The sequence below is a fragment of the Cydia fagiglandana genome, chromosome 2 (assembly GCF_963556715.1).
Source record: "Cydia fagiglandana chromosome 2, ilCydFagi1.1, whole genome shotgun sequence".
Lineage (NCBI taxonomy): Eukaryota > Metazoa > Arthropoda > Insecta > Lepidoptera > Tortricidae > Cydia > Cydia fagiglandana.
The window spans coordinates 18,640,735-18,664,797 of NC_085933.1; the positions used below are offsets into that span (position 1 = coordinate 18,640,735).

The following is a 24,063-nucleotide window of genomic DNA, read 5'->3' on the forward strand; positions in this document are numbered from 1 at the left end:
ATAAATTTCTCGCTTGCTCTATCAGTCACTAAAAAGTGTAATATGCTATGGTGCAGTTCGTGATAATAAGTTGATTATCTTTTTCGGGGTAAACTTGCGATTTTTTTTGCTATCTAATTCTTTATTTAATTGTAACACGACTTGTAAGTTAAGCTATAAGGATGTAGAACAACCATTGCACTTTCTCTGGTTAGGTGGATTCTCAAATTACAAAAATATAAGACTGTGAACCTATCTATTTTTTTTTTCAAAAAGGGCGAGCGGAAATTAAAGTCAATTAAAAGTTTGCACCATGATCTAATTTATTTTGAATGTTTGCCTTTAAAACTGGTCGCGGTATCCGTTGCAATAAGACTAATAAGAAAGTCCACTGTGCACTTATATCGTGCAATCTTTGAGTGTATCTCGTATGAGTCGAGACAGCTGCAGGAAAGCGGGCATGGTGCCGTCGGTGCTGCGCCTCGTGAGCTTCGGCAGGGTGGCGTAGACCTGCGCCAGGTCGTGCAGGGTCTGCGCTACCAGCTTCTCCAGTCCGTGCCGTGTCAATCGGTCCTTCCTCTCGATCACCCGAATAGAAGAAATAGTCTGAATAAGATGAATACTAATTGAATGGCAAAAAAGTACCTGAACAAATAATACGCATTTTGTTAATACATGCTAAAATTAACGCCTGTCCATCGACAAGGGCCTATTTGACCCGAGAGACGACTTGGCTGTAAATAAGTGGCAATATCGATGTACCTTAGTTTTCCAGCTGTCAAGTATTTCTGCCAATGCGTGTCCCCAGCGGTCATGTCTGTAATTTTGAATTTTATTGCGAAGAACCAGTAGATTATGATTACGGCAAACATCTGTGCAAAAAATATAAAACTGATTAAAAACCCCACATAAAACACAGTCATATTTTACTAACAGCAGAGATATAAGTATATAACTCCGTATAAGATAAATAAAGTCTAAGAAAAAAACGTGCCTCGGATGTCAAGCAAAAGTCACTGTCGAATAGATGGCGCCATACACCTTTGGCCTATTGTCGTTTAGATGGCGTTGGCGACACCGTTTGATATTTAACAATTTTAACACGTATCAGTGAAAGAACATGGGTCATTGTGGAACAATAAAAATTAATAATCATATATCCGTAAACATATTTTAATTCATTTATACATTTTCAATTTTATTTTAAGTTTTAATCGTGTGTCGATAGATGGCAGTAAATGTACCGTGACTACAAAATTTACTTTGACAGGGCCCCTCTATACTATCTATTCTTTTTGCTAACAGTAACAAAAAAAAAAGACCTGGTTGCAAAGGTGCCCATTATGCTCGCGGTAATCCCGCATGGACAGCTTTTGCACCAGAAACGACTCGGAACGGGATTACCTATCTATTTTATCTGTGTGTATCTCAGGCACAACGCACAAATTGCCTCCAGCGCCAAGATCACCAAAGACCAAAATTTTGTCCGATCACAGAGGAATGCAGGTACCTACTTCTGTGGCGCTCCAACGCCACCTGAGTCTCTGTCGCCGCTCCAGCTGTGCACACACAAGACAGCCAGCTGTCTTGCTGGGGACACAAGTAGCGTCCCACAACAAACGCCTACACACGGAGTTTCGTTCTCCTTTCAAAACAACCAACAATTGTTGTAATAAAACTTTGCACATAGAATGACATGAAGGTATCTATGCCAGTAATTATGATGATGATAAGTGGACTTTTGGCTTCGGCTAAATAATGGTCTGGTACTTCAATCTATAGATTTTCGGCGTTACGAGCTACCAATTCAAAAAATCCTCATTATATCGTCTAAAGTTTTTCAAACTGGGACTTTTCGTCAGTACATATAGTATACTGCCATTTGTAATTTACCTATGGTTTCAAAAGTTGAACCCTACCCATAGATAGAAAAAATATGCTGGCGCGTGACTTACCTACAAAAGTACACACTTCTCATTACATACCGTATGTACCTACCCAAGTGGATACCTATCTATGGCTCTCGGCAATTATTTTTACAGTGTCTTCCCATTTACCTATTTGACATCCTTGTTCGTCGTCTCCTTCTGGACAATCTCTTTTGCGGTTACACACATTTTGTACTGGTACTCTTGTAGTCGAGTTTCCTTTACACGAGTACTGGGTGATGATAGCTTTGACGGCGCAGAAACGCACACACGCCACCGAACAGTCGGCCACCAAACACTTGTCAGACTTGCAGTGACATTCGTTGGTGGGTGAGACTCTTTCGTTTCCTGTTTTCGAATATTTCATCGCTTCAACAAGTTTTCGGCTGACTGCCGTTAAAGACTCATACCCAGCATCTACTTCCACAACATTATCAGCCATATTCAACACACCGTCATAAATAGAAAATAGCCCTGAAAAGGCTTCGTCCCTCCAATGCTTTATTGCAGCCACATCTGTTTCCTCTTTCATACTCTGTGCTTGTAAGTTTTTCACCGCTTCTTGTAAGCTAATAATTTTGTTAACCTGAGGGCTAGATGCCATTTTAGAAGATAGTAATTCAATAATTGAATTGTAAATTTCTGTAGCTTTAAATTTATCTGCCACTGCACCTGTAAGATCAATGAAGAGGTAGATAGAGTTAGAGAAAGAAAAGTCTGCAGCCATTTTGTGGTCCACGCAGTGCAAGTGTTATTTTAAACGTCAAACTTCTATTGATTTATGACGTACCTATAAAGACACACACACACTAGACAAGTAGGTACACTTGCACTGCGTGGGCTATCAAAATAGCTGCAGACTTTTCTTGGTGTAACTGTAAAGCGGTTTACCTAATTCATTATTTTAGTAAGTATTTATCTAACTCGACAATCAACTACCTACATTCAAAATAAAGAGAACTTCATATTACCTGCAGTGCATTCTTTCTCATCGGATTCGTCAAAGCAATCAACTCTACCATCACATACAAGATCTATTGGCACACTGCGCGCACCAACAACGGATTCACATCGCCATTGCCATAAACTGAATCGCTGCCAACAAGTGTTATTGCACGCTGATGTGCAGTTGTTTAATAGACAAAACTGTCCAGTACATTTACAAACTGGAGGAGCCCATGTTTTTTTATTATTCCACACAACTTCTACATCTTCATCTAGTGACAAACCATTTCTGCGACTGATTTCTGCTTTATATTTTTCTCGGATACATAAGCCACCTTCAAGTGCTGCTTCCACGGAACTTACTATTTGAGCAATCTCCTTAACTTTTTTGAATAGCTTTCCTTTTTTCTTTTCTCCTTTAATGGGTGCAACGCTATTTAAGACTTCGGATTGTTTTTTGAGGACATTGGTCAATGTTTCCTTTCGAGTTTTCATTACAACCTTATCCACACTATTTTGTACTTCTAAGCAGTGTATTGGCAAAATGTTTTTGATTTCATTTATTAGTCGTTTAGCTTCGGAAAGTTTATTGTTGGCTGAAAAATTACTTTTAATTAAGTGCCTACCTCTTCGAGCAACACGGAAGGGAGGCGGCATTCGCACTATTTCCCCTCTGTCGAGGTACAAGATTAGCGCGTCAATATAATCTAGCGCGGGTAATAAAACTAGTTGCACTTGGATTTTTCACTAGACCGAGTCCAGACGCGCGCGTGAACACTGCTGCACAAAAATGCCTGTTTGCTCGGTTTTATGTTATAAAAAGAGGTCGGGGACATCAAATTTACAAAAAGAAAGTGTTACATTTCACATGTAATATTTTTTTTACATATCATACGTTTAATTACATTTAAATACAATTATTATATTTTAGTCTCAAGTAATTGTTGGATTTATCGATTTTGCTCGCTCAGTACAAATTGCGGATCGGTCGAGTGACAAATCCGACTTCTCATCTCTCAGAATACAATGACATAAGTACTTCAACGAAAATGTGTTAGTGTGCGTGTTGTGACACTAGTCACTCGTCCGTACACAAAAAGAGATCGAGGTTTGCAAGATTTGTCTTTGACGTGTGTCATTTTCTATGTATTTGTGTCGTCATTACAGAGGGCCTACCGCAAACCACGTTCGACGTGTTGCCTCCCTGTCACACTTACGTATGAATTTACAAGTGCCATAGAGAGGCAACACGTCGAACGTGGTTCGCGGTAGGGCCTTTGATTGGATTTTGTATGTAAGTATGTGAGAAGTGCGACTGTGTGCACCTTCCCCCCGCGAAAAATGGCAGAATGATTTGTACGGTGAGATATCGCTAGGGCCCCTCCCTTCCGACGTGTCGGAAGCCGGTGTTGCTCGAAGGCCTACCTTAATATGAGTAAGGTAGGAAGGTAAGTGAACCTTCTTACGTTTAAAATGTCGAACAAAAATAAGAAAAAAAGATTACTTACCATGAACTTTACATTGTTCTTCGTCAGAATGATCCGTACAATCGTTCTCTCCATCGCACACCTGTGCTAACGATATTACATTCCCATCTTTAGTGCAGATAAATTTATCCAAATATGATATTTTTAAGCAAAGTCTTTCCTCAACACAACTGCAATCACAGTCATCCTCTTCGTATTTTTCACGATGTGCAGCTTTTGGTTTGTCGCCTGAGTCATTCTTTGAGTAACGAGTATTTCTTAGCTCATATTTTTCGAAATTTTCTGAGTCGATTGCGTTTGCGGACTCAATTTCACCTAACTTGTTTTTACTGGCAACGATTGATTTTATGCCATCCATTAGTATCTCTACGTATTTATCGCCACGTGTTCCAGTGAATTTAGAAGCCAATTTCAATTGCTTTCTTATGTTTTTCATTATTTTTGGTGTTTCTTTGAGAGAAGCATTTGCAAACGAGGACAAAGATAAATCAGTGAGTTTGTTAATTATTTTCCTTACCAATATCTGGCGACGTTCCATGGGAGATTTATCATAATTATTCTTCGTACTATTACAGTCTGTAACAATTTCGTATTAATCATGATTAAGCTAGGCATAATCAAAAATAGGGAGGTCTGTTAAGCACTTACCATGAATATGAGTAGCAATAATGAACAATATTCCCGTTAAAAACCGTAATTTCATTTCTAGAGTATTTCTAGGTAGGTAGTTTAGTAGAGGTATCAGTATAAAGCACCGGCCGTTAATATGTACCGTTAGTACTTTTTATACAGATTAATCTATGTCTAATTATACCAGACCCCATAAAATTAATGAAGTAGGTAAAGTATTAAACATGCCTTTTTTCCACTTCATTGAGAATTATTAGGTATAATTTTTCGTAGGTACCTGGTCTTGGTTAAGGTGATATTTTTTTCATTTCATTTGAAATGAGTGGATGGAAATAGCGCCTATTATCAGGCTTATGGGTCTAAATAAACAACCTCACGATTTTTACGCACAATTTGATATACATTGAGATTGACCATAGCTATATTACATTTATGTTCATTTAATTTACTAATACTTAAAAATATTTTCGCCCGTCGTCTACAAATCACACTTGGAACCTACGACGAAAGTGTCGCAGATTTATTTATGCCATATATGTTGTGCAAATGTGCATGCACTATCATCGCTTTTAGTTCCTCAACCACTCAATTTTTAACCGACTTCCATTTCATAGAAGGAGGAGGTTCTGTATTCGGCTGTGGCTATTTTTTTTTTCTATGTACGTTCACCGATTACTCCGACATCCGTAGTCCGATTTGAGTAATTCTTTTTTTGTTTGAAAGGAGCTACCTCCGAGTTGGTCCCATTTTAATTTGGTTCTGTTCTGGTGATGGGATCCATGAGGAATTGAGGGAACTCCTCAATTTTTAAAGGCACATGCATGGTGATTTGGGTGTTTTCTTAAGCAACTCGAGCATTTTCTCCCGAAAACCACCACTTTGATGAAGTAGACCTGATGATGATGATTGTTTCGATGATAATGATGATGATTTATTAAATGTAGTATGTTCAGCGATTACTCCGGCACCTGTGATCCGATTTGAGTAATTCTTTTTTTGTTTGGAAGGAGTTGCCTCCAAGGTGTTTCCGTATTATTTTTGGTTCTGGTCTGATGATGGAATCCATGAGGAATTGACGAGGGATCTCCTCAGTTTTTAAAGGCACGTGTAAAGTAATTTCGGTGTTTTCTAAAGTAACTCGAGCATTTGCTTCCGAGCACCGCCAATTTGATGTAGTGCAAGTGTAGCCTTACCACGAGTTTGACATTGACATATTCGCTAAGTTAGCGACGCTAACGTCTTCGTAACTTACTTTTTATGCATCTCGCTCGCACTAATATGCCAGTACGAGCGAGATGCAAAGAAAGTAAGTTACACACACGCTAGCGAATAAATCAATGTCAAACTCTTGGTAAGCTGGTAAGGCTACTGATCGGGGTTAGGAGTTAAGGGGTCGGGGATTAAGGGGTCGGGTAATGGTGGTTGAAGGGGTGCTGGTTCAGGGCCGAGGGGTACGTGGATCAGGGGTTGATACGCTATGAGGTTGAGTGATCGGGGGGGGGGGGGGGGGGTTTAGTGTAGTGACAGGAATTATAATTTCCCAGACGGACTCGAGAAAATTACATATTTATTAAAGTAGATACACGAATTTTGTTAATCATGATGTTGTTTTTCATTCACGCGTCGCGCTATTAACAATGCGTTAAAACTAAAAATGGAAAAATAAAAACTTTTTACAAAAAAAGAAAACCGACTTCAAAAAGGAAGAAATAAAATATTATCCTTATTAAGTCTATGCGTTACGTAGTAAAGAATACCCGTCAAAAATAATCAGCTTTATGACTATAAATCCCATTAGAACTGTACCATTACAACTATTATATAAATGTATAAGTAATTCTGTCTACCTCTTTGTCGCCTTTTCATGGCTAAACAACTGAACCGCTTTAGGTGAAATTTGGCAAGAACGTAAATTCCTTGAATTGTTTTATATTTTGAAATGTAGTCCTCTGAATAAGGGACGGGAAATAACTTCAGTCCCGATCCCACGCTTGCGTGCCGACAAACATGGTACGGACTGTGCCAAGAAGGTTTGATCGTGTGTTCTGAGGTGTGTTCTTAGGTACAGTCGACGTCAAAGATATGTATTATACACTTTTGCACCTTACTCCTTTGTAATAAGACGAAAAGTGTAAACAATTTTTTTTAACGTCGACTGTACCTACAGAAAGTACGTTCATTGTAAGGCAATCCAACGTACATCCTTATCGAATCGCACCAAAATCATGGTATGCTTCAAAAGTTGGCTTGGCACCGACTTCAAACATATCAGTTGGTAACGCATAGACTTAATAAGGATAATATTTTATTTCTTCCTTTTTGAAGTCGGTTTTCTTTTTTTGTAAAAAGTTTTTTCACATTATAAGGTACCTTGGGAACATTCATCAATTCGTTGTCTGCGGATATTGGGGAGCAGTCATGATACACCGAAATGGAAGTGTGCTGGGCCCATAACCAGAAACAATTGCACAACAGTTACATCGTAAAGTCTAACTCCCAATACAACCGTTTTTTAATGCGTTTTTCTAAAGAAACGGATGATTGAGCCTGTCCGGCTTGGGGGCGGATTTTTGAATTTCGACCACTCGATTTCGTGTATTTCGTTAAATAATATCTCCACTACTAGGCATTTAAATTCTACTAATAGAATTGAAATGGAGTGGTCAATACCAATAGATTCCAAATTTCGATTTTCGAGTGACGAAATTGTGCGATCGAAATTCAGAAATCGGCCCCTGGTCCTACATATTATTAATTTGGCTGGCGCGATGGGGCCGATGATGAAACAGCATACTTTCCAGTTTTTCTGATGGGGGTATTCGAATCTATAACTTGTATAGGAATGTTTACCCTGGCTATTACCCACTTTGTCAGTAGAAATGGCGGAAAACTACGATCGATCGATCTCCCATACAAAATTTAAATGTCGCGCCTTTTTTTGCTAACAAAGTGGGCTTGCCGGAGTATAGGTTATAAAAGTGGAAGTTTATTTTTCTAACAAATCGAGTTGATAGAAAGAGACTCACTTAGGGGAGACCGAGATGAGTTGTGACAGAGGAGAGTTGTGACATCGTCGATTTTTTGGAATCTATTAACTAGAAACTATTGTAGGTTCCAACAGTGTGTGTTTGTTAGCTCGTAACTTCAAAAATCAAATCAAAATCAAAATATTTTTATTGCTAAACAGTACAATTTATACATAAAAGAAATGTCTGGCGGAACCCAAACTAGGCTGAGCCTGTATCATGGGGCCCTGGAGTGCAAAGCAAGTTTGACAATAAGATTATTATGCTAGATAACTATACTTATACTTAACAAGAGAGCATTAACTATATAATTTATAAAGGAATATGTAGTAATAGGATAAAGAATAAACGCGCATGCAACTTGTATGGTGTGTGTGTGTGTGTGTGTGTATGTGTGTATGTGTGTGTGTGTGTGTGTGTGTGTGCGTGTGTGTACATATATGAGAGTTAGTACCGGCAGATCAACTGGCGAGAAGAAGAGACTCCGCATCCTCATAAGTTAAAGACACGAGCCACTTTTTTACAATTGTTTTTATGTTCCATAATGTACAGTTTTGGAGTTCAAGAACTTTACATATATTATTATAAATACGTAGATGTATATAGTCGGGTGAACGCTTACCAAGGGCTGATTTGCAATTTGGTAGAGGGACTCTGAATTTTCTTTTAGCAAGAAGTTGAGGATAATTTTGTAAGTTTATTACTAGGGAATGAGCTCGAGATCGCCTTAAATATAAACAACCGTCTTACGCTTAGAAGATTTGTCTCGCGATAAAGGGCATCCGTTGGGTAAAGAATAGGTTTACTGAGCATCACCTTGATAACGGCACGCTGCGCTCTCTCCAGCAGCAAAAGAGTACTTTTTGTCGTGCTTCCCCAAATTATCAAACCATATTGAAGAATTGATTGGCAGAGCGCAAAGTATACAATGCGAAGCACATGCTCAGAGGAGCAGCGGCGAAGTTTTTTCATTATATAGATGCATTTTCTTACTCTACCACATAGTGTAGAAATGTGTTGTTTAAATGTTAGTTTATCGTCAATTGACAGACCCAAGTATTTGACACTTACAGCTCTTGTTATAGTATTACACGTACAAGCACCATTGACAGGGTTGCGACATTTGTTCTCGTGTAAAGCTAGATTTCTGCCAGAGGGAGCAGTAGAGGCAGATGTTTTAGAAAACGCAAGGAAATTGGATTTGGTTACATTGAGCGTAAGTAGGTTATTATCGAGCCACTCCCTAATGTCTCTCAAGCCACACTCTGCGAGCGCAAAAACATTCTCCCAAGTTTTACCATGAAAAAGCACTACAGTATCGTCAGCGTAACAAATTATATCTGCTTTATCTAACTTAAGTTCAAGGATGTCATTAATGTAAATAAGAAAAAGCGTAGGGCCAAGAATGCTGCCTTGCGGCACTCCAAAGGAGATTGGTAGTTGGTCGCTCCAGTGCTCTCCAATTTTAACAACTTGGCGTCTATTCGTCAGGTAACTGCGGAACCAATCAAGAGATATCCCTCTTATGCCCGAAGCCTCAAGCTTTTTAAGTATGATATCGATCGAGACCGTATCAAAGGCTTTGCATAAATCCAGGAATACCCCAAGACATTTGTTTCCCTCGTCCAAAGAGCTGGCTATTTTATTTGACAGTTGAATAGCTGCGGACTCGGTTGACATTCCCCTTCGAAAGCCAAACTGATTATCTGAGAGAATTTTGTTTTGGTCCAGAAAATTTGTGAGACGAGAATTGGCAATTTTTTCCAAGATTTTAGAAAAAACACTGAGTAATGATATAGGACGATAATTATTGGGGTCACTTTTAGATCCACTTTTGTAAATCGGAGATACCTGAGCCAATTTCCAACTATCTGGGAAGCATCCAGAGATCAAACTCAGGTTACAAATATAGGTTAGTGGTTCAATGATAGCGTTTTTGATTTCTTTAATAAAAAGTGGCGTAATAGAATCTGGGCCTGGAGCGCTATCCGATTTAAGATTTGATATGATTTTATCAACTTCGTAAACGTCGGTTGGGCTGAAGAATAAGGAGTTAGCAGATGAATGACACAGTTTTACTTTGGAGGTTAAAGAAGATTGAGTTTCCGAGAGTTTATTAAGGATTTCCACAGCCAACTTTTGTCCCACCGTCACGAAATGCTGGTTACACATATTAAGAGACTCTTTTGGCGAAGAAGACAATGTTGTGAGTTGAATAGCATAATCATTACAATTCTGAGTGTGACATATATTTTTTATTGATTTCCATAATTTCTTTGGATTGTCCTTGGCCTCCGTTAATAATTTACTATGGTAATCGTTTTTGAGTTTAAACAGGAGATTGTTAAAAAAGTTTCTATAACGCTTATAAGTAATCTGAAGACTTATATCGTTTGGCGCAGCTCGAGCTTTACTGTGCAGAATATCCCTGTGTTTCATACACCTGATTAAGCCAGGAGTTATCCAAGGCTTCAGATTAAATTTAGAGCGGCTTGTTTTCACCCGACTGGTGTTATTATTTAGTGCTACAGCAATGACTTGGTTGAAGTGCGCAACTGCCTCGTTTACTTTTTTAGAGTTCATAACCTTGGACCAATCTGCTGAGTTTAATTCTAACGCTGCCGCTGCAAAATCAGTTTTTGACCTCCAGCGTGAGCGTTGGGTGGTTGTTTTGTCAGGGGCTGCAATTGCGGCCATGGCGATATCGTGGTCTGTGATAGGACATTGACAAACCGCCCCAAGTGAACGACATTTAGATTTAACAAAGATGTGGTCTAAACATGAGTTACTTCTTGTTGGGATAGTAATTGCTGGTAGAAATTCATGCATAGCCAGTAGATGGAGATAGTCAGCGGACTGGTTATTTAAAGAATCCATTATGTCGATATTTATGTCGCCAATCAATAACATATTACTAAACCCCGTGGCATCGCTAAGTACTACGTCTAGAGAAGAAATGAATTTTTCTATGTCGCGGAATGACGGGGAGCGGTAAATAGCAAAAATTTTAAATTGGTCAGAGATAGAAACCGACAGGCAATTTGCATCATCAACACTTGGTTCCGTGACAACAGCATTAAGAGATTCTTTCACATATATTACTACACCTCCGCTTTTATTGATATACCAGGCCGCGTAGCCAAGATGCCGATCGCTTACGCTCCGTAGCGATCGAAACGCAACTGTCACTGTCGCACTAATATGGAAGTGTGATAGAGAGACATAATGCTTTTCGTTGTCGAAGCGATAGCGATTGTAACCTTGGCTAGGCCGGCTGGTCGTATGGTAGGCGTTGTAACCTGGAAGGCGGTTGATCACTGAACTTGCATTTAGCCAACATTCGGTAAGTATGATAACCTCAAAAACGGTGTTTGTTCGTTTTAGTGCTACCTCGAATGCGTCAAAGTTTCGTTGAAGACTTCTGATGTTAAGGGTCATAAATTTGACGGAGCCAACATTTGCAAAATATGGCTTAATTTGCTCCAAAGATTCGAGCTTTTGACAGTTTATGGCAACAGCTAGATCTATGTCAGCGCTTATTTCACGTGCTGCTATAACTGTTTAAATATGTAAGTAAGTATATTATTTCCAGACAAGGCCATAATGTCAGTGTTGCGGAAATGTGGAACACCTTTGGAGTCGGTACATTTTCTGCGTTAAAGCGTGTAATTGTAGTAGAAGGGTGTAAGGATGTGTGTGAGTATGCAAAGGTGGGTGTGCAGTGTTTGCAAGCGGTTGCTGCGTAAACAATTGAACATATTAACATTAAGTTATAACTAATTTTAAAATTAAATGATACTAAAAATAACACATAATAAGACCGGTAACAAAGGCTATCAGCTATCGACACGAAATGTTCCATTTGCCGAGGTATCACTCGCCGCAGGGATATCGCCATGTAAAGGGTCGCTGCCTGGAACCACAGAATCTGGTGGTATGTTGGTGGGGTGCGAATCATGATCCTTCTCCCGGATTTTATCAAGATCTGCAGGTCCTCGTATTTCAATGGCGGGGCCGCCCTCTCTCTTACGCATAAAGATTCGTCCGTTAGAGGTCCAGCAGTATTTGTAACCCTGTGTTGTTTTTTGTTGTCTAGCTTGGCGAAATAAATGCCTTTTCTCTTTCGTAAGCCTCTCATTAAAGTAGAGTTTATTATTGCGGCCCTCTACCTCTAAGTCGGCAGAAGTAATATTACGTCTAGACTTGGTCGCTTTAAGAAACTCTTGGCGCTTCATGTGCCGCACAAAGCGGAGAACAACCGGCCGTGGTAGTGCAGACTCCAAGTTCTGGGCACCAGCGCCTCGGCGGGGGCCGACGCGCGATATGTCGTCCACGTCCGACTCCGCCAGCTCCATTCCGATCTTAGAGGCCGCCACTTTTACGATATGAAATAGATTTTCATGTGTGGATTCGTTAATACCTTGGATTTCAATTTCATTACGTACCATGTTTTGCGCCTGAGTGTTAATCCGCTCTTCTAACAGGGTGACCTTCTGACGAAGTAAAGAGTTTTCCAGCTCCTTTTCTTCCAGAGCCTGTATTTTGATATTTGAGCAAGCAAGCCTGGCATCGTATTCGTCTAAGCGGGCCACACAGGTTTCCACAGAATTGGATAAGCTTTTTAGTGATTTCTTTACCTCTGCTATGTCGTCGCGTAACAACTTGATCTCTGTAGTGAGCCCCGTTAGCGCGTCGCTGTCGTAGGTAGGCGTCAGATCCTGTGCTCGCTTTTCCGACTCACGAATCTGCGGGCGCAAGCTCACTTTAGACGTGTCTATGGCGCCAACATTAAGTCGAACCGGTGTGTTGGAGTTATCTGTCTTAGGTACTTTGCTTTGGCAAGTCGGGCAAATCCAGCTATTTATTGCACTTTTTGATAGGCTACGATAATCTTTACCTACACATTGTGGATGGTAGTTGTCTCTGCACGCGGAGCAAGTCATTTTTTGTGAAGATACTATAGGTTTAGGGCAGCCTGCACAATTAATTGCCATTTTGAAGTTTGTTTCTCGAAGCAAGTTAGGAAATAAATTGGTGGGTATAAGTTACTCGTAGGTAGATCCAAGAACCAGTCGTCAAGACACCGGCCGGCCGTATTTTCTCCGTAAGCGAGGGGTCTTGCTAGTGGTCGGTGCCCCGAGGCGTCCAGCGTAACTAGCCGCCGGAGGTCTGGGTAAACGCCGTAAGGAAAGGGTCTCAGTATACTGGTTTTTAGCTACGCACTGCGTGGACACGTCTTATCTCGGTGGAGCCTAGCTCCGCACTGAACTAACAAACGCGCGCTATTGCGACCTAGTTTCTAGTTAATAGATTCCAAAAAATCGACGATGTCACAACTCACCTCGGTCTCCCCTAATGCCGGTATGCCCGATAGGTTAGCCTACGTTGGCCCAAGATGTGTCTCGGGCGTTTACAATCGGCGATCGAATAAAAACACATTGTACTCAGCGTGAAAACTGATTTCTTAAATCATTCCAAACGTCAACTGTCAACTTGACATAAATGACATTTCGCGTTAGGCTAATGAGAATCACATAACCTCACAAAATACTATATAAATATTTAATAACACTGAAAGTAAATCTGTGTTCAACATGAATACATCAATTATAAAGATGTTCCAAGTAATTATCTTGATATGTATAATTTAGTGTATATTGCATGGTATATTTTTTTTAAATATTTTCGTGCTTTGTTTTCAGTCTAAGCTAAGTTTGGGTTCTCTAGCACATCGGTCAATATTGGACTCACAGTTACACACCTCTGCTGCCCTATGTCGTGTGGTTTCGGGCAAATACAGGATAACTAAGAAACGGGACAGACCTTTGACCTATGAAATGGCCAACCCTCCACATTATATTGCTCACCGAAAGTCTTGGAACTCGTGGAACACCTGTAAGTTATCTATTACTAATAGAATGATGTGATGTGTTTACATTTAACAAATTTATTTAATGACCGGCCACTTTGGTTGGTAGTAACTCTTCCATAAAGCATACTGTATATTTGGGGCTAAATCCAAGGTTAAGAATGGTTCGACATATTTATATTGACTATAATACCCATAAATTGGTGTGTTCCCATTGGCGTTGTCCCTGCCGGGCACATGGGAACAAGGAACAAGTGCATTCATATAAATAATTCCCAAGTGTCCCTGCCTTGTGTATGGCAGCAGTCACATGGAGCAGGGACAAATTTGAATACTCCCATAAATCGAAATTCATTATGGGACTAGATGTTTGTGAGGTTTAGATGACAGTTTTATGGTAAAAACATATAAGTACCAACTTATAAAATATTTTTATTTTATGTTTTAGCTAGCCTTAAGGATGGCCTACGAAAATCTGAGACAGCAGTGGAAGATGAGTTCATCCGCAGGTTCATGACTGGTACCTGGCATGGCCTTGTGTGCAGTGAGGTATGCATTTTCTTCAAAGTATTAGTACTTTAGGTGCTGTCCATAAATTACGTCATTGATTTTTGACCCCCCCCCCTAAAATCATCTAAAAATGCTTCAAATGACCCCGTTTCCTCCTACATCATGCTACCAACATCCGATGTCCAGACCCCCCCCCCCTAATTTGAAATGACGTAATTTATGAATAGCCCCTTAGTAGTAATGTCACTCACACTTTAGTATCTTCACTTCACACTTGTATCACACTGTTGCAGGTCATTATAAAACGTCAGTTCAACCATATCAGAGTAGCAGCGATCATACGCCGTGCAGTGTCACCCACTAAGATGTATTTCTTGTTGGGCTACACCGAGGAACTGCTCTCCAATTGGCTCCAGTGCCCTGTGACTTTGGAGCTTCAGACTGTGGACAGTTTCAAGGATGTAGTGTTTAAATATATTTAAATCAGTAGTAATAATGTAGTCAATGTAAATATAGGTGTTTAGTTATAAACTTTTTGTATATTTAATTACTCCTCAAGGTCTAAAGAAAGTAGTAAAGGGAAATTGTGAAACTTTTACTGAATTGCTTAACCTTTTGGCCGCCGGACCTAGTCCGCAAAGACGTTCACTCACACGCCAGAGCAAATTTTAAGTAAACAACTAATAAAAAGTTTAGGGATTGCAAATAGTGATATCGATATTTACAATTTATGGTAAAAATCTTTTTATTTTAGCTTTGTTCTTATCCTGTTTTAATTTAATTCCAAATTGCCAAAATTAAACATATGTTTTACACCCGAAAATGTTTAAAATATAGGGATTTAACATAAAAAACAACCACTAAACAATGTCGATTCAAGACGTGATATCGCCGCACTAGGCTGTACGAAAAGTCTTTTATACAAGACAACGGCGCGCATGGACTGCCCGCAGTGCAGATCGACAAGGACTGTTTCCGCGCGGATCAAGTAATAATAGTCTCTAGGTCAACGGCGTAAGCGCTTGTCGGTACGTAAACTTTATTGGCGTAACGTTAAAGCTGCGCATCATGTGTCGATAAAGTCAATATACCGGAACTGTTTTAGTGAAAATTACACGTGGGTTGAATTTTTAATGAGTGAAGATATTATTCCGGAATTAGACTCTATCATTATAATTTCAGTTTGGTTTACATTAACATAGGTAAACTCTTATCAAAAAAACGTTCAACGACTTGTTATAAAAAAATTACACATTAACTTCAATGTTATAACAAAAAACTAAAGTCTGATAAACAGGTATGTCCCTGTACCACTCTTGTGCGAAGCGGTCGCTGCGGTGTATCCCTTCCCACTAAGCTATAAAATAACATCAATTATTTTTTTTATTTATCTCTTCTGCAATTAAATAGTCCACAATCTACAAGGGCAAATTTACTTGTCTGACTCTAGTTTATAGAACTAAAGAAGCTGCCTGAACTTTAAATATAGTTATGCCTGTCTGACTCTCGTTCTACGTATTCTAGTAAGTAGTTATACCTACTATTCGTTGAAAAAAATTGGCGATTAACAAGTGTTCAAATACTTAGATAAAAACATATTTCTGACTTTATATTTACTTTACAAATTCCCATATCGAGTTAACATTCCCATCCCTAGCTGTCTTTTATACAAGACAACGGCGACGAGGAACATGAAAAATGTTGAAAATTGGAGCAATTTTTTTAAATGCCTTATTATAAAAGAAGGGATTTATATAGCGGCTTAAAATGCAAATAAATGAAAAAACAAAGACCTTAAATATGAACACGAGTGTAAATGAAATTGCAATTGTTATTATTTTCACATTAACTCAGTGGTTGAATTTGTGTCTTGTATACAAGACGACGGCGCCAGCGTATCGTTCTATCGTTGTCTTCTATACCGGACAACGGCGGTCAAAGGGTTAAGCCATCCTGGACTCTAAATAGAACCATAAAAGTATAGATAAATGGTTTAATTCAATATCATGTGGTCATGACACTTCTCCATTAGATTCCAATGGAGCCATTACTTATGGCTCAATTTAGTGTTTCGATTTTGCTGCAGCAACTTTCGGTCGAATTTGGAATTGTACCTTAATAGGAACACCAAAATACTCATGACTATGACACACATTTTGTGGATATGGATAGGTATGGCAAATGGCAGTCAACTGGTTAAATGAGTCGGTTAACGTTAAAATCATAACACTTTTAACCCTTTATCAGGCCGAAATAAGTTCCAAAATAACAATCAGAAGTCAGTCTTACTCATTGAAAATAAAACACAAGTTTGAAGTGCCGCATGTGGGAAATATATCTCCTTCAGCGTGGTAAAGGGTTAAGGAAGTAAAAGGTGTGTAAATGAAAATCATGGTTAAAATTCATATTCTCTTATAATTTGATTCATTCAAATATACATAATGTGTCAACAAACAGCACAGCGAGACGCGGCCCCGCTCGGGCCCGAGCCGCGACGGAACTTCTGCACATACGCTTTGTACATTTTTACACACATCCACAGGAACAGGTACTACTTGATTTTAATATTGCCGTATTTATTTGCCATGTTTTTAATTTGTAAGTAGCTTAATTGAACCAGATAGATTCGGGATTAGCTTCGGGTCTGTTAGTATTGGTTATGAAATCAAGCAAAACCTGTTTAATACTGAGAGTACATATTATATTACTAACATTGCCATTTCATAAGAACAATTTTTATCTTCACAACGTCGCTCCGTCTACAATTGTCGTTGACAATGCACTATTCCGGTAGGTATTATATAATATATATTTCGGTAAGAATAGAGGTACATAGGTACTATCTCAGCATTGTAAACTGTACAGTCAGCGAATTTGTAGAGGAAACAACGAATAAATGCCTAGTGTCTCTCAGGTAGAGCAGTATTGTCTATCACAGTGTCGTAAAGCATTTCTTCTTAGATTCTAGTGAGTTACACTGTTCGATCTTATCATTAAATCACCCATAACACAGTTAATAAGAGTTAAGGTGTTTCAGAAAATATTTTTTTTCATTATCTTGATATTTTTAAGTCTCAAACAGTCTTTAGTCTTGAGCTTAATAGATAGGGCCTATGGAATGTCTGCCTAGATGCAACTCGGGTGATGCGTAGCTAGCGAGTCGTGTCGTGGGTGACGACGGGGGCTAGCGGTCGTTGTGGTGTGCGCAGAAGTCCAAACGGCTGACAACCGCGACGGCTCGCTCGTTGTTTAGCATTAATCGTTATGAAATAACATATTTACAAATTAAATGTACACACAACATGAAGGCTTCTTTTGGTAAATTCGAAATTTCCAAATTATACAAGCGCAAATTCGTTTCGGAAGCTTCCCAGCCGACTGATAGTTTTCTTTTAATAATACGGTTTTAGAGACTATTTACAAATAAAAAAATAACACAGACTTTATTTTTACAACAAATATGTACAGTTTTAATTTCAGCACATAACGAGGTCAGTACAGTCAGCGTCGTATAGTAGGTAGCCATCAGTATTCAAATAGCCTACACGCCTAGTACGCCTTACATATTACTGAATATATATTGTTTGTAAATAAATGATTATCATGCGAATCTCACAATTACATTTCCCTCTTATATGATGTGCCGAACTATTTGATACTAGTTTTGGATGCTACTATATGGCGCTGACGTACACCAGTAAGGATATATACCTATACATTTCTATTCAAGCCACCTGGGGAGCTCCGGCACCTCGTTGACAAACTAAACTTTGCGCTAACCTAATAGTGATCAACTGAACGATTTTGATTTATCTAGGCAAAATGTCTGGCATGTAACCAAAAATTTGCTATCTTTATAAAAGTTTATATTTTCAACTACACACGGCTAAAACTAGTAAGTAAAATGTCCATCAAAATTCTATTAAAATAAAGAGATCATATATGTTCAACTACAAATAAGATACACTTGTTATGATAAAGCTCTCGTTAATCCGTAAGCGATACTCTCGCATTCATGTGTGTGATTTAAATGGGGAAATTTCTACTGGAAATTGCCATACGAATAATCTCTCAGACTGCACTTATAGAGGGCCTTCGATCAGAGAAGAGTCCTTATGCTTTATGTTCATAAGGACCCTTCTCTGATGGAAAGCCACATATCACTGGCGGTGTTAAGTTGATATAAACATGGGTAAGTTCTTTCTTGACCAAAGTATCACGTGAAATCACATATTATTAAGTAAAACTTAGTTCGGCCATTCTTCTTAATTTCGCTCTAGCGCTAGCGCTAGTGGTTTAAATAATAAAAAAATGCGAAAGCATAACTTACAACTGAACGTGGTACCAAATCGCTACTAGCAAGGGTACAATACTCGCACATGCTCTCAAACGTCGAGTCGTGAAGCCTTGCGAGCATGATCATTTACTGTAACTAATGCATCATAGTTGATTGATTTATTTGTGGCTCATCTATTATAATTATCGTTGTTCAGACTACATCTACTATTATTATGCTTTTCTACTCAGAAATGAACATGTAGGTATATTGATAAATGCAAGAACACTCACTACGTAAAACCAGTTTGGAGAAGATGATTGAATTTGAAAATAGCGTTTAGATAGCAAAGGCAAAATGGAGTGTTGTGATTGAAACACTTCAGTTGTTATGAACTAGTTTGTGCTCCCCGATCGCTTCGCGGAAGAATTTCAACACCAGACTTGTCTTAAACTTCTACAAGTATATTATCCATACGAGAACTAGAAGATCACCTTGATATGATTTTAAAATCTACCTGCAGGTACTTAGAAAATTATACAGCGACATTAGTAAAAATTTGATTCATATAAAACTTCATTTCACTCCATTTATCCTAAAAGTAATATTCAATATACCCTTTTCATGATTTGGCATTTTTACAATTCATCCGAGAGTTATGTACAGTAGATATATCCACAGGTCCGAGGAGGTCAAACAGATCTATACACATTCACACCCTCAATATAAGTAGTTATTTGTAAATCTTTTATCACTATTCGAGCGTGCAGATACATCTGCCGTAGACTACAAGAGAGACGTTATCCCTATCACAATTGTGTTTTAAATTACAAAATAAATACAACAGCACCTATCTTTTGATAATACATAAAATGTGTAAAAACTAAAATAAAAATAAAAATGAATATTTAGGTATTACAATATTACATAATTTCGATGGAGTGAAAAATATAAGCGTAATTACTATGCAGTGGTCCAAAATGTGTTACTGGCAATGATAATATCACCATTCCGAGTATCGATATACGCTGCACAACGAGTCCGTACGTCGCGAGCATAAGCGAGAACCCTAATTATTGCTCACTCCTAACTATCCTCATTACACAAGTACAGGCTTATTATGGCCGACCATACCATGCCCGTGTGCCTCCTTCATATCATATTTTTATGGAAGGTCGAGGGGAATGACTGACTGACACCCTCTCTAACTTCACGCTCAGCTCTTCGCAATCACATATATGTATATAGCTGATCCTAATAAGGAGAAATAGTTTGCGTGTTATCGATAGTTGAACTAATAGAGCTGTTGTTTTAAAAATTCAAAGTTGGTAAGACTTAACAATCACATGTAGACTGTCGTAAAGACTAACAGGTCACAGGTAAATCGACACCAATCAAAAAGGGCATTGATAACAAACCTCTCAGTTACACTAGTTACAGATCGATTCACAAAAGCTGACAGGAATGGAATGAACGAAATATTTATTGTATGAGCGACAGCCGTGTCGGTGTACAGTCAGAGCCACTTTATTGGTTAATGTGCTACACACATAGATACTTTCATTCACTCATTCGTGTCACCCCTTGTAAATCGAAGAGTTGCTAGGCGAACAGCGATATACAATCGCATCGTCTCACGAGTGTGTAACTGCGGGGTCTTCTATATCAACAAATACACTCACTTCACAAAAAGTTAAAACATTCATACAATCATTTGTACTACTCCAGTATGTTCCCTGCTAGGTGTATAAAACGAAAAGGTGCATTGCCTCGCGACACGCCCTGCTGTAAGCATAAACGATGAAATAACTAAAACCTAATTTAAAAATGCAACATATTATGTAATTTCGATTAAGACCAAATTGAGTGAAAAAAATACTGACGAGTTTCGACTTTGACAACAATTTAAAATTGTGATAGGCCGGTCGAAGTATATTACAGCTGGCACCAGGTTTTACCTGTCAATTCTACAAATAGTGTCAAATTCATGTTTTTTTAAATATATTTTATCGCCTGGACCAGGCTGACATTTCAAAAATGACAATCGAATGTCAGCCTCACCCATCGAAAATAGAACACATGTTTGAAGTGCCGTATGTGGGAAATATATATCCCTTAGCCTGGTAAAGGGTTAAGGTATATCTCAAAGAACAAAACTAGAGACAGGTAAAACCTATGCTGGCGCCATCTTTTTCAAGTGCAACAGAGAGGCAACACGTCGAACGTGGTTCGCGGTAGGCCCTCTGTTCTAGGGAGTGCCTACCTACATTGTTAGTAGGGGCTTTTAAATTCGTGAAGCAGGCAAAACATCGGGAACATGCAGAATAGCTACTATATATTGACTTAAAACTAAAGGGGCGTGTCGAGAGGCAAAATACGCCTCAAGAGGGACATTTTAGAAAATGCACTTATCATATTAATCTATTCTCCGCTTACATCGAGGTCTATAGAATACCAAGGAAGGGGGTAGATGGGCTAAAAATATATTAAACATAGTCTCGCTGAGAAGTTTGTTGGTACACACAATGCGACATTAACCTAATGATCGCCCGCCGCTTTGTTCTGAGCCGCCAACTCACGTCAACGAATGCCCTACCTTGCTACAACCGGCACACTTCGCTCTCTATACATAATTCCATCCCTCCACTACCGTCCGTGAGACACCTATACCGTGCGTCGTCGTTGCGCCGACGCCCACATATGTTCTTGGTTCTCTATACCTCTAGCGTCTAATGATGATTCCTATGACAGTTCTTTATTATATGGTGTAGCCTGTCACATAAATGTTAGTAGACATTTGGAATATAGGAATATAGCATTTATTAAAAGTAATATTTATGTAATAAGAATACGATTATTTTGTAAATTAAGCCCAACCGAAAGAGACTAGAAGGAACTGTCATAAGGACCATTATTCGACGCGATAGGAATAATTGGAACATAACCAAAGATTTATTAATTGTAAAGAGAGGTCCAGTCGTAAATAATCGTAAGCCCGAGTTTGACAGCGGAAACAGATGGCAATGTACTGCGCATACTTTTAAAGGCTGGCGTCCACTAGACTCGCCGAGGCGAATCGAATCGAATCGCAATAATTCGCCTCCTATATTTTCTATGCAACTGCGTCCATTGACGAATAGCCGCGGCGCGCCGATTCGACTCTCCGCGCGTATTGCTCGTCAGGCGAATTTCTGCGGCTACGCGTTTCGACTCGACTCGGCGAGTCTAGTGGACGCCAGCCTTTAAAGTCACTGAATTCTATAACATCAACTTTTGACAACCATAGTCACTGCTTTTATGGAGCCGTACAGCGCCATCTGTTATTACTTGTCAAATTCGGGGCACCTTTTGTAAAACATGATATTGTTGCAGATCACGAAACGTTAATTTTTAGTTTTAATCTTGTAGATCACCAAACTGACGTACAGTGCGTCGTATAATATTACTAACAACTTTGTTTTTATTAATTTGAGACACTGTTACATTTAAGCTGTTAGCAATATTGTACTTGCACTATATAGGAGAAGCTTTTTACATAATTTTGAATGAAAATTCGTTTATGAACTGACTGAAAAACCTATGTCTTTTGATCTTAAAAAGGGATTACTTATATTTAACCCCTTTTTAAGACTTTGGTATAGATGTCTCAAAGATTTTTATACAAATAGAAAGGAAGTCCCGCGAACGTTTCCCGTCTCCCTTTCTACTCGCTAGTAACTCATACACACATACACTGCGATGCATGACCAGAATACAAATATTATCTAAATAATATACAGTGGAGGAATTAAAAGTATTTATAACTAACAATGGTAAATGGACGTTTGACGACACACGCCCACTCGGCAACGTAAAAATGGTTAAAATTACACACCTCACATTAGTCTTATCGTAACTTCATTTAAAAATTAATATATTTCTCGAGCCATTCCTCAACTGTATAATATGTAACATCGAAAAACCTAAGCTTATCCGCCACAGATTATCACTATTGAAAAAATATTCTTCATGTACCATTTACATTATTTCATCATAAATATTCATTGACACAATAAGCGTAGGTCTGATTTATTTCATTGATTACGTTTTTAATAGAATCGTCAAAATTAGCACTACTTAACATCTGATTTGTAGATGATTCTACAGAGAAAAACTCCACGTACTAAATAATAATATGCATTGCATACGATTGCAGTGTACGCTCGGTACACGTCATAGCCAAATGAATAATAAGAAGCACGTAGTGATCCGATATATCGTAGGCTCGGTTTTGACAGCTAAAAGGTACTAATTGTTAAGGGTAGCACTCCACAAAGCCATGTTTTGTAGTAATTGGATTGTCAGATGTTAACCCTTGACAACTCAGCTACTGCAAAATGTACGACGATGTGCGCGCTATTTCACTAAAATTGTCAATACCGAGCCGATGTTTCTTTTGAAGAACCTCGCGCAACTTATTATTTACTTGACTACTTCACACGCCGACACGCGGAATACATTGCACAGATAGTTCGCTCCTCTCTGATCCGAGCCGCCAAATAACATGTCACGAACTTCCTACTACCACATTTACCTGTACAAACGTCACCGCCTATCTCTAAGCGGATAAAACGAGCACAGCTACAACAAAATCTAGGTACTACTACACTAAAATCGTCACTCGACGGGGAGGAACATCAGGGAGCAGCGAAACACGGCACATTCATTATTGCCTAGCGAAATTCGCGCGGATTACAAAATACACAAGCTCGGCCGGTCCCTCGCGCTCAACAGAAGCGCTACAATATATTAATAAATAACCAAATTCATCAGGTGATAACGATCGTCTCGTTGAACATGATCGTCCGGCAACATTCACTTACACCCGGCCCACCTCGCACAAGTAAAATACACAGTCGGAGACTTTATATTTTAGGATCGGTCGTCTAATTTTAGGAAATCCGCGAACGAAAAAAAAATCGTGCAAATGTTAGAAAGTCACGATCGAACCGAACCCACGTAAATAAAATCTCATAACTGCTAAAAACTTAAAATATGAAACGTGGCAGACTATCCTCGGGGCGTCGTGTTGTGCTAGCGCGGGTGCGGCGGCGGCGGCGGCGGCGGCGGCGGCGGGGACGGGGCGGCGCCGGCGCGGCGGCGGCGGGCGCGCGGCGACGCGTGCTACCTGCGCCCGATCAGACCGTTGGAGTTGCCGCTCGCCGGACACATCTCCAGCTCCACCAGCAGCGGGAAGTGATCTGGAATATCACCGATCGACCAATCAATGTTATGTCGGCTGTACACACTCGGCGACAGCCTCTCGCCGAGAGTCACGGGCCAAGAGCTCTCGACGATAGCGTACAGTATTGTTCGCGAGGACATTTTGCTACGATTACATAAGTTCCTTCCAGCAAAATTAAATACGGTTTAC

The 24,063-nt window shown here is 39.3% G+C and overlaps 3 protein-coding genes across 3 annotated transcripts in view; 1 reads left to right on the forward strand and 2 right to left on the reverse strand.

Moving 5' to 3' along the window:
- Window positions 1-378: 378 nt before the first annotated feature.
- Window positions 379-5,114, reverse strand: LOC134672950 (uncharacterized). Its single transcript, XM_063530904.1, has 6 exons — window positions 4,988-5,114; window positions 4,361-4,915; window positions 2,879-3,448; window positions 2,037-2,579; window positions 742-851; window positions 379-585 (listed from the first exon to the last, which is right to left on the reverse strand). The coding sequence occupies exons 1-6, from the start codon at window positions 5,040-5,042 to the stop codon at window positions 379-381; spliced, it is 2,040 nt and encodes a 679-aa protein (XP_063386974.1). The 5' UTR covers window positions 5,043-5,114.
- An 8,390-nt stretch (window positions 5,115-13,504) lies between these two features.
- LOC134679662 (small ribosomal subunit protein uS3m) lies at window positions 13,505-14,905 on the forward strand. The gene is made up of 4 exons (XM_063538612.1): window positions 13,505-13,619; window positions 13,698-13,890; window positions 14,313-14,413; window positions 14,668-14,905. The coding sequence occupies exons 1-4, from the start codon at window positions 13,590-13,592 to the stop codon at window positions 14,854-14,856; spliced, it is 513 nt and encodes a 170-aa protein (XP_063394682.1). The 5' UTR covers window positions 13,505-13,589; the 3' UTR covers window positions 14,857-14,905.
- Window positions 14,906-16,769: 1,864 nt separating this feature from the next.
- Window positions 16,770-24,063, reverse strand: part of LOC134678278 (CCR4-NOT transcription complex subunit 6) — a 175,083-nt gene continuing 167,789 nt past the window's right edge. The window contains exon 13 of the mRNA XM_063536768.1: window positions 16,770-23,890. Coding sequence (XP_063392838.1) covers window positions 23,814-23,890 — 77 coding nt within the window. The 3' untranslated portion in view covers window positions 16,770-23,813. The remainder of the gene's footprint in view (window positions 23,891-24,063) is intronic.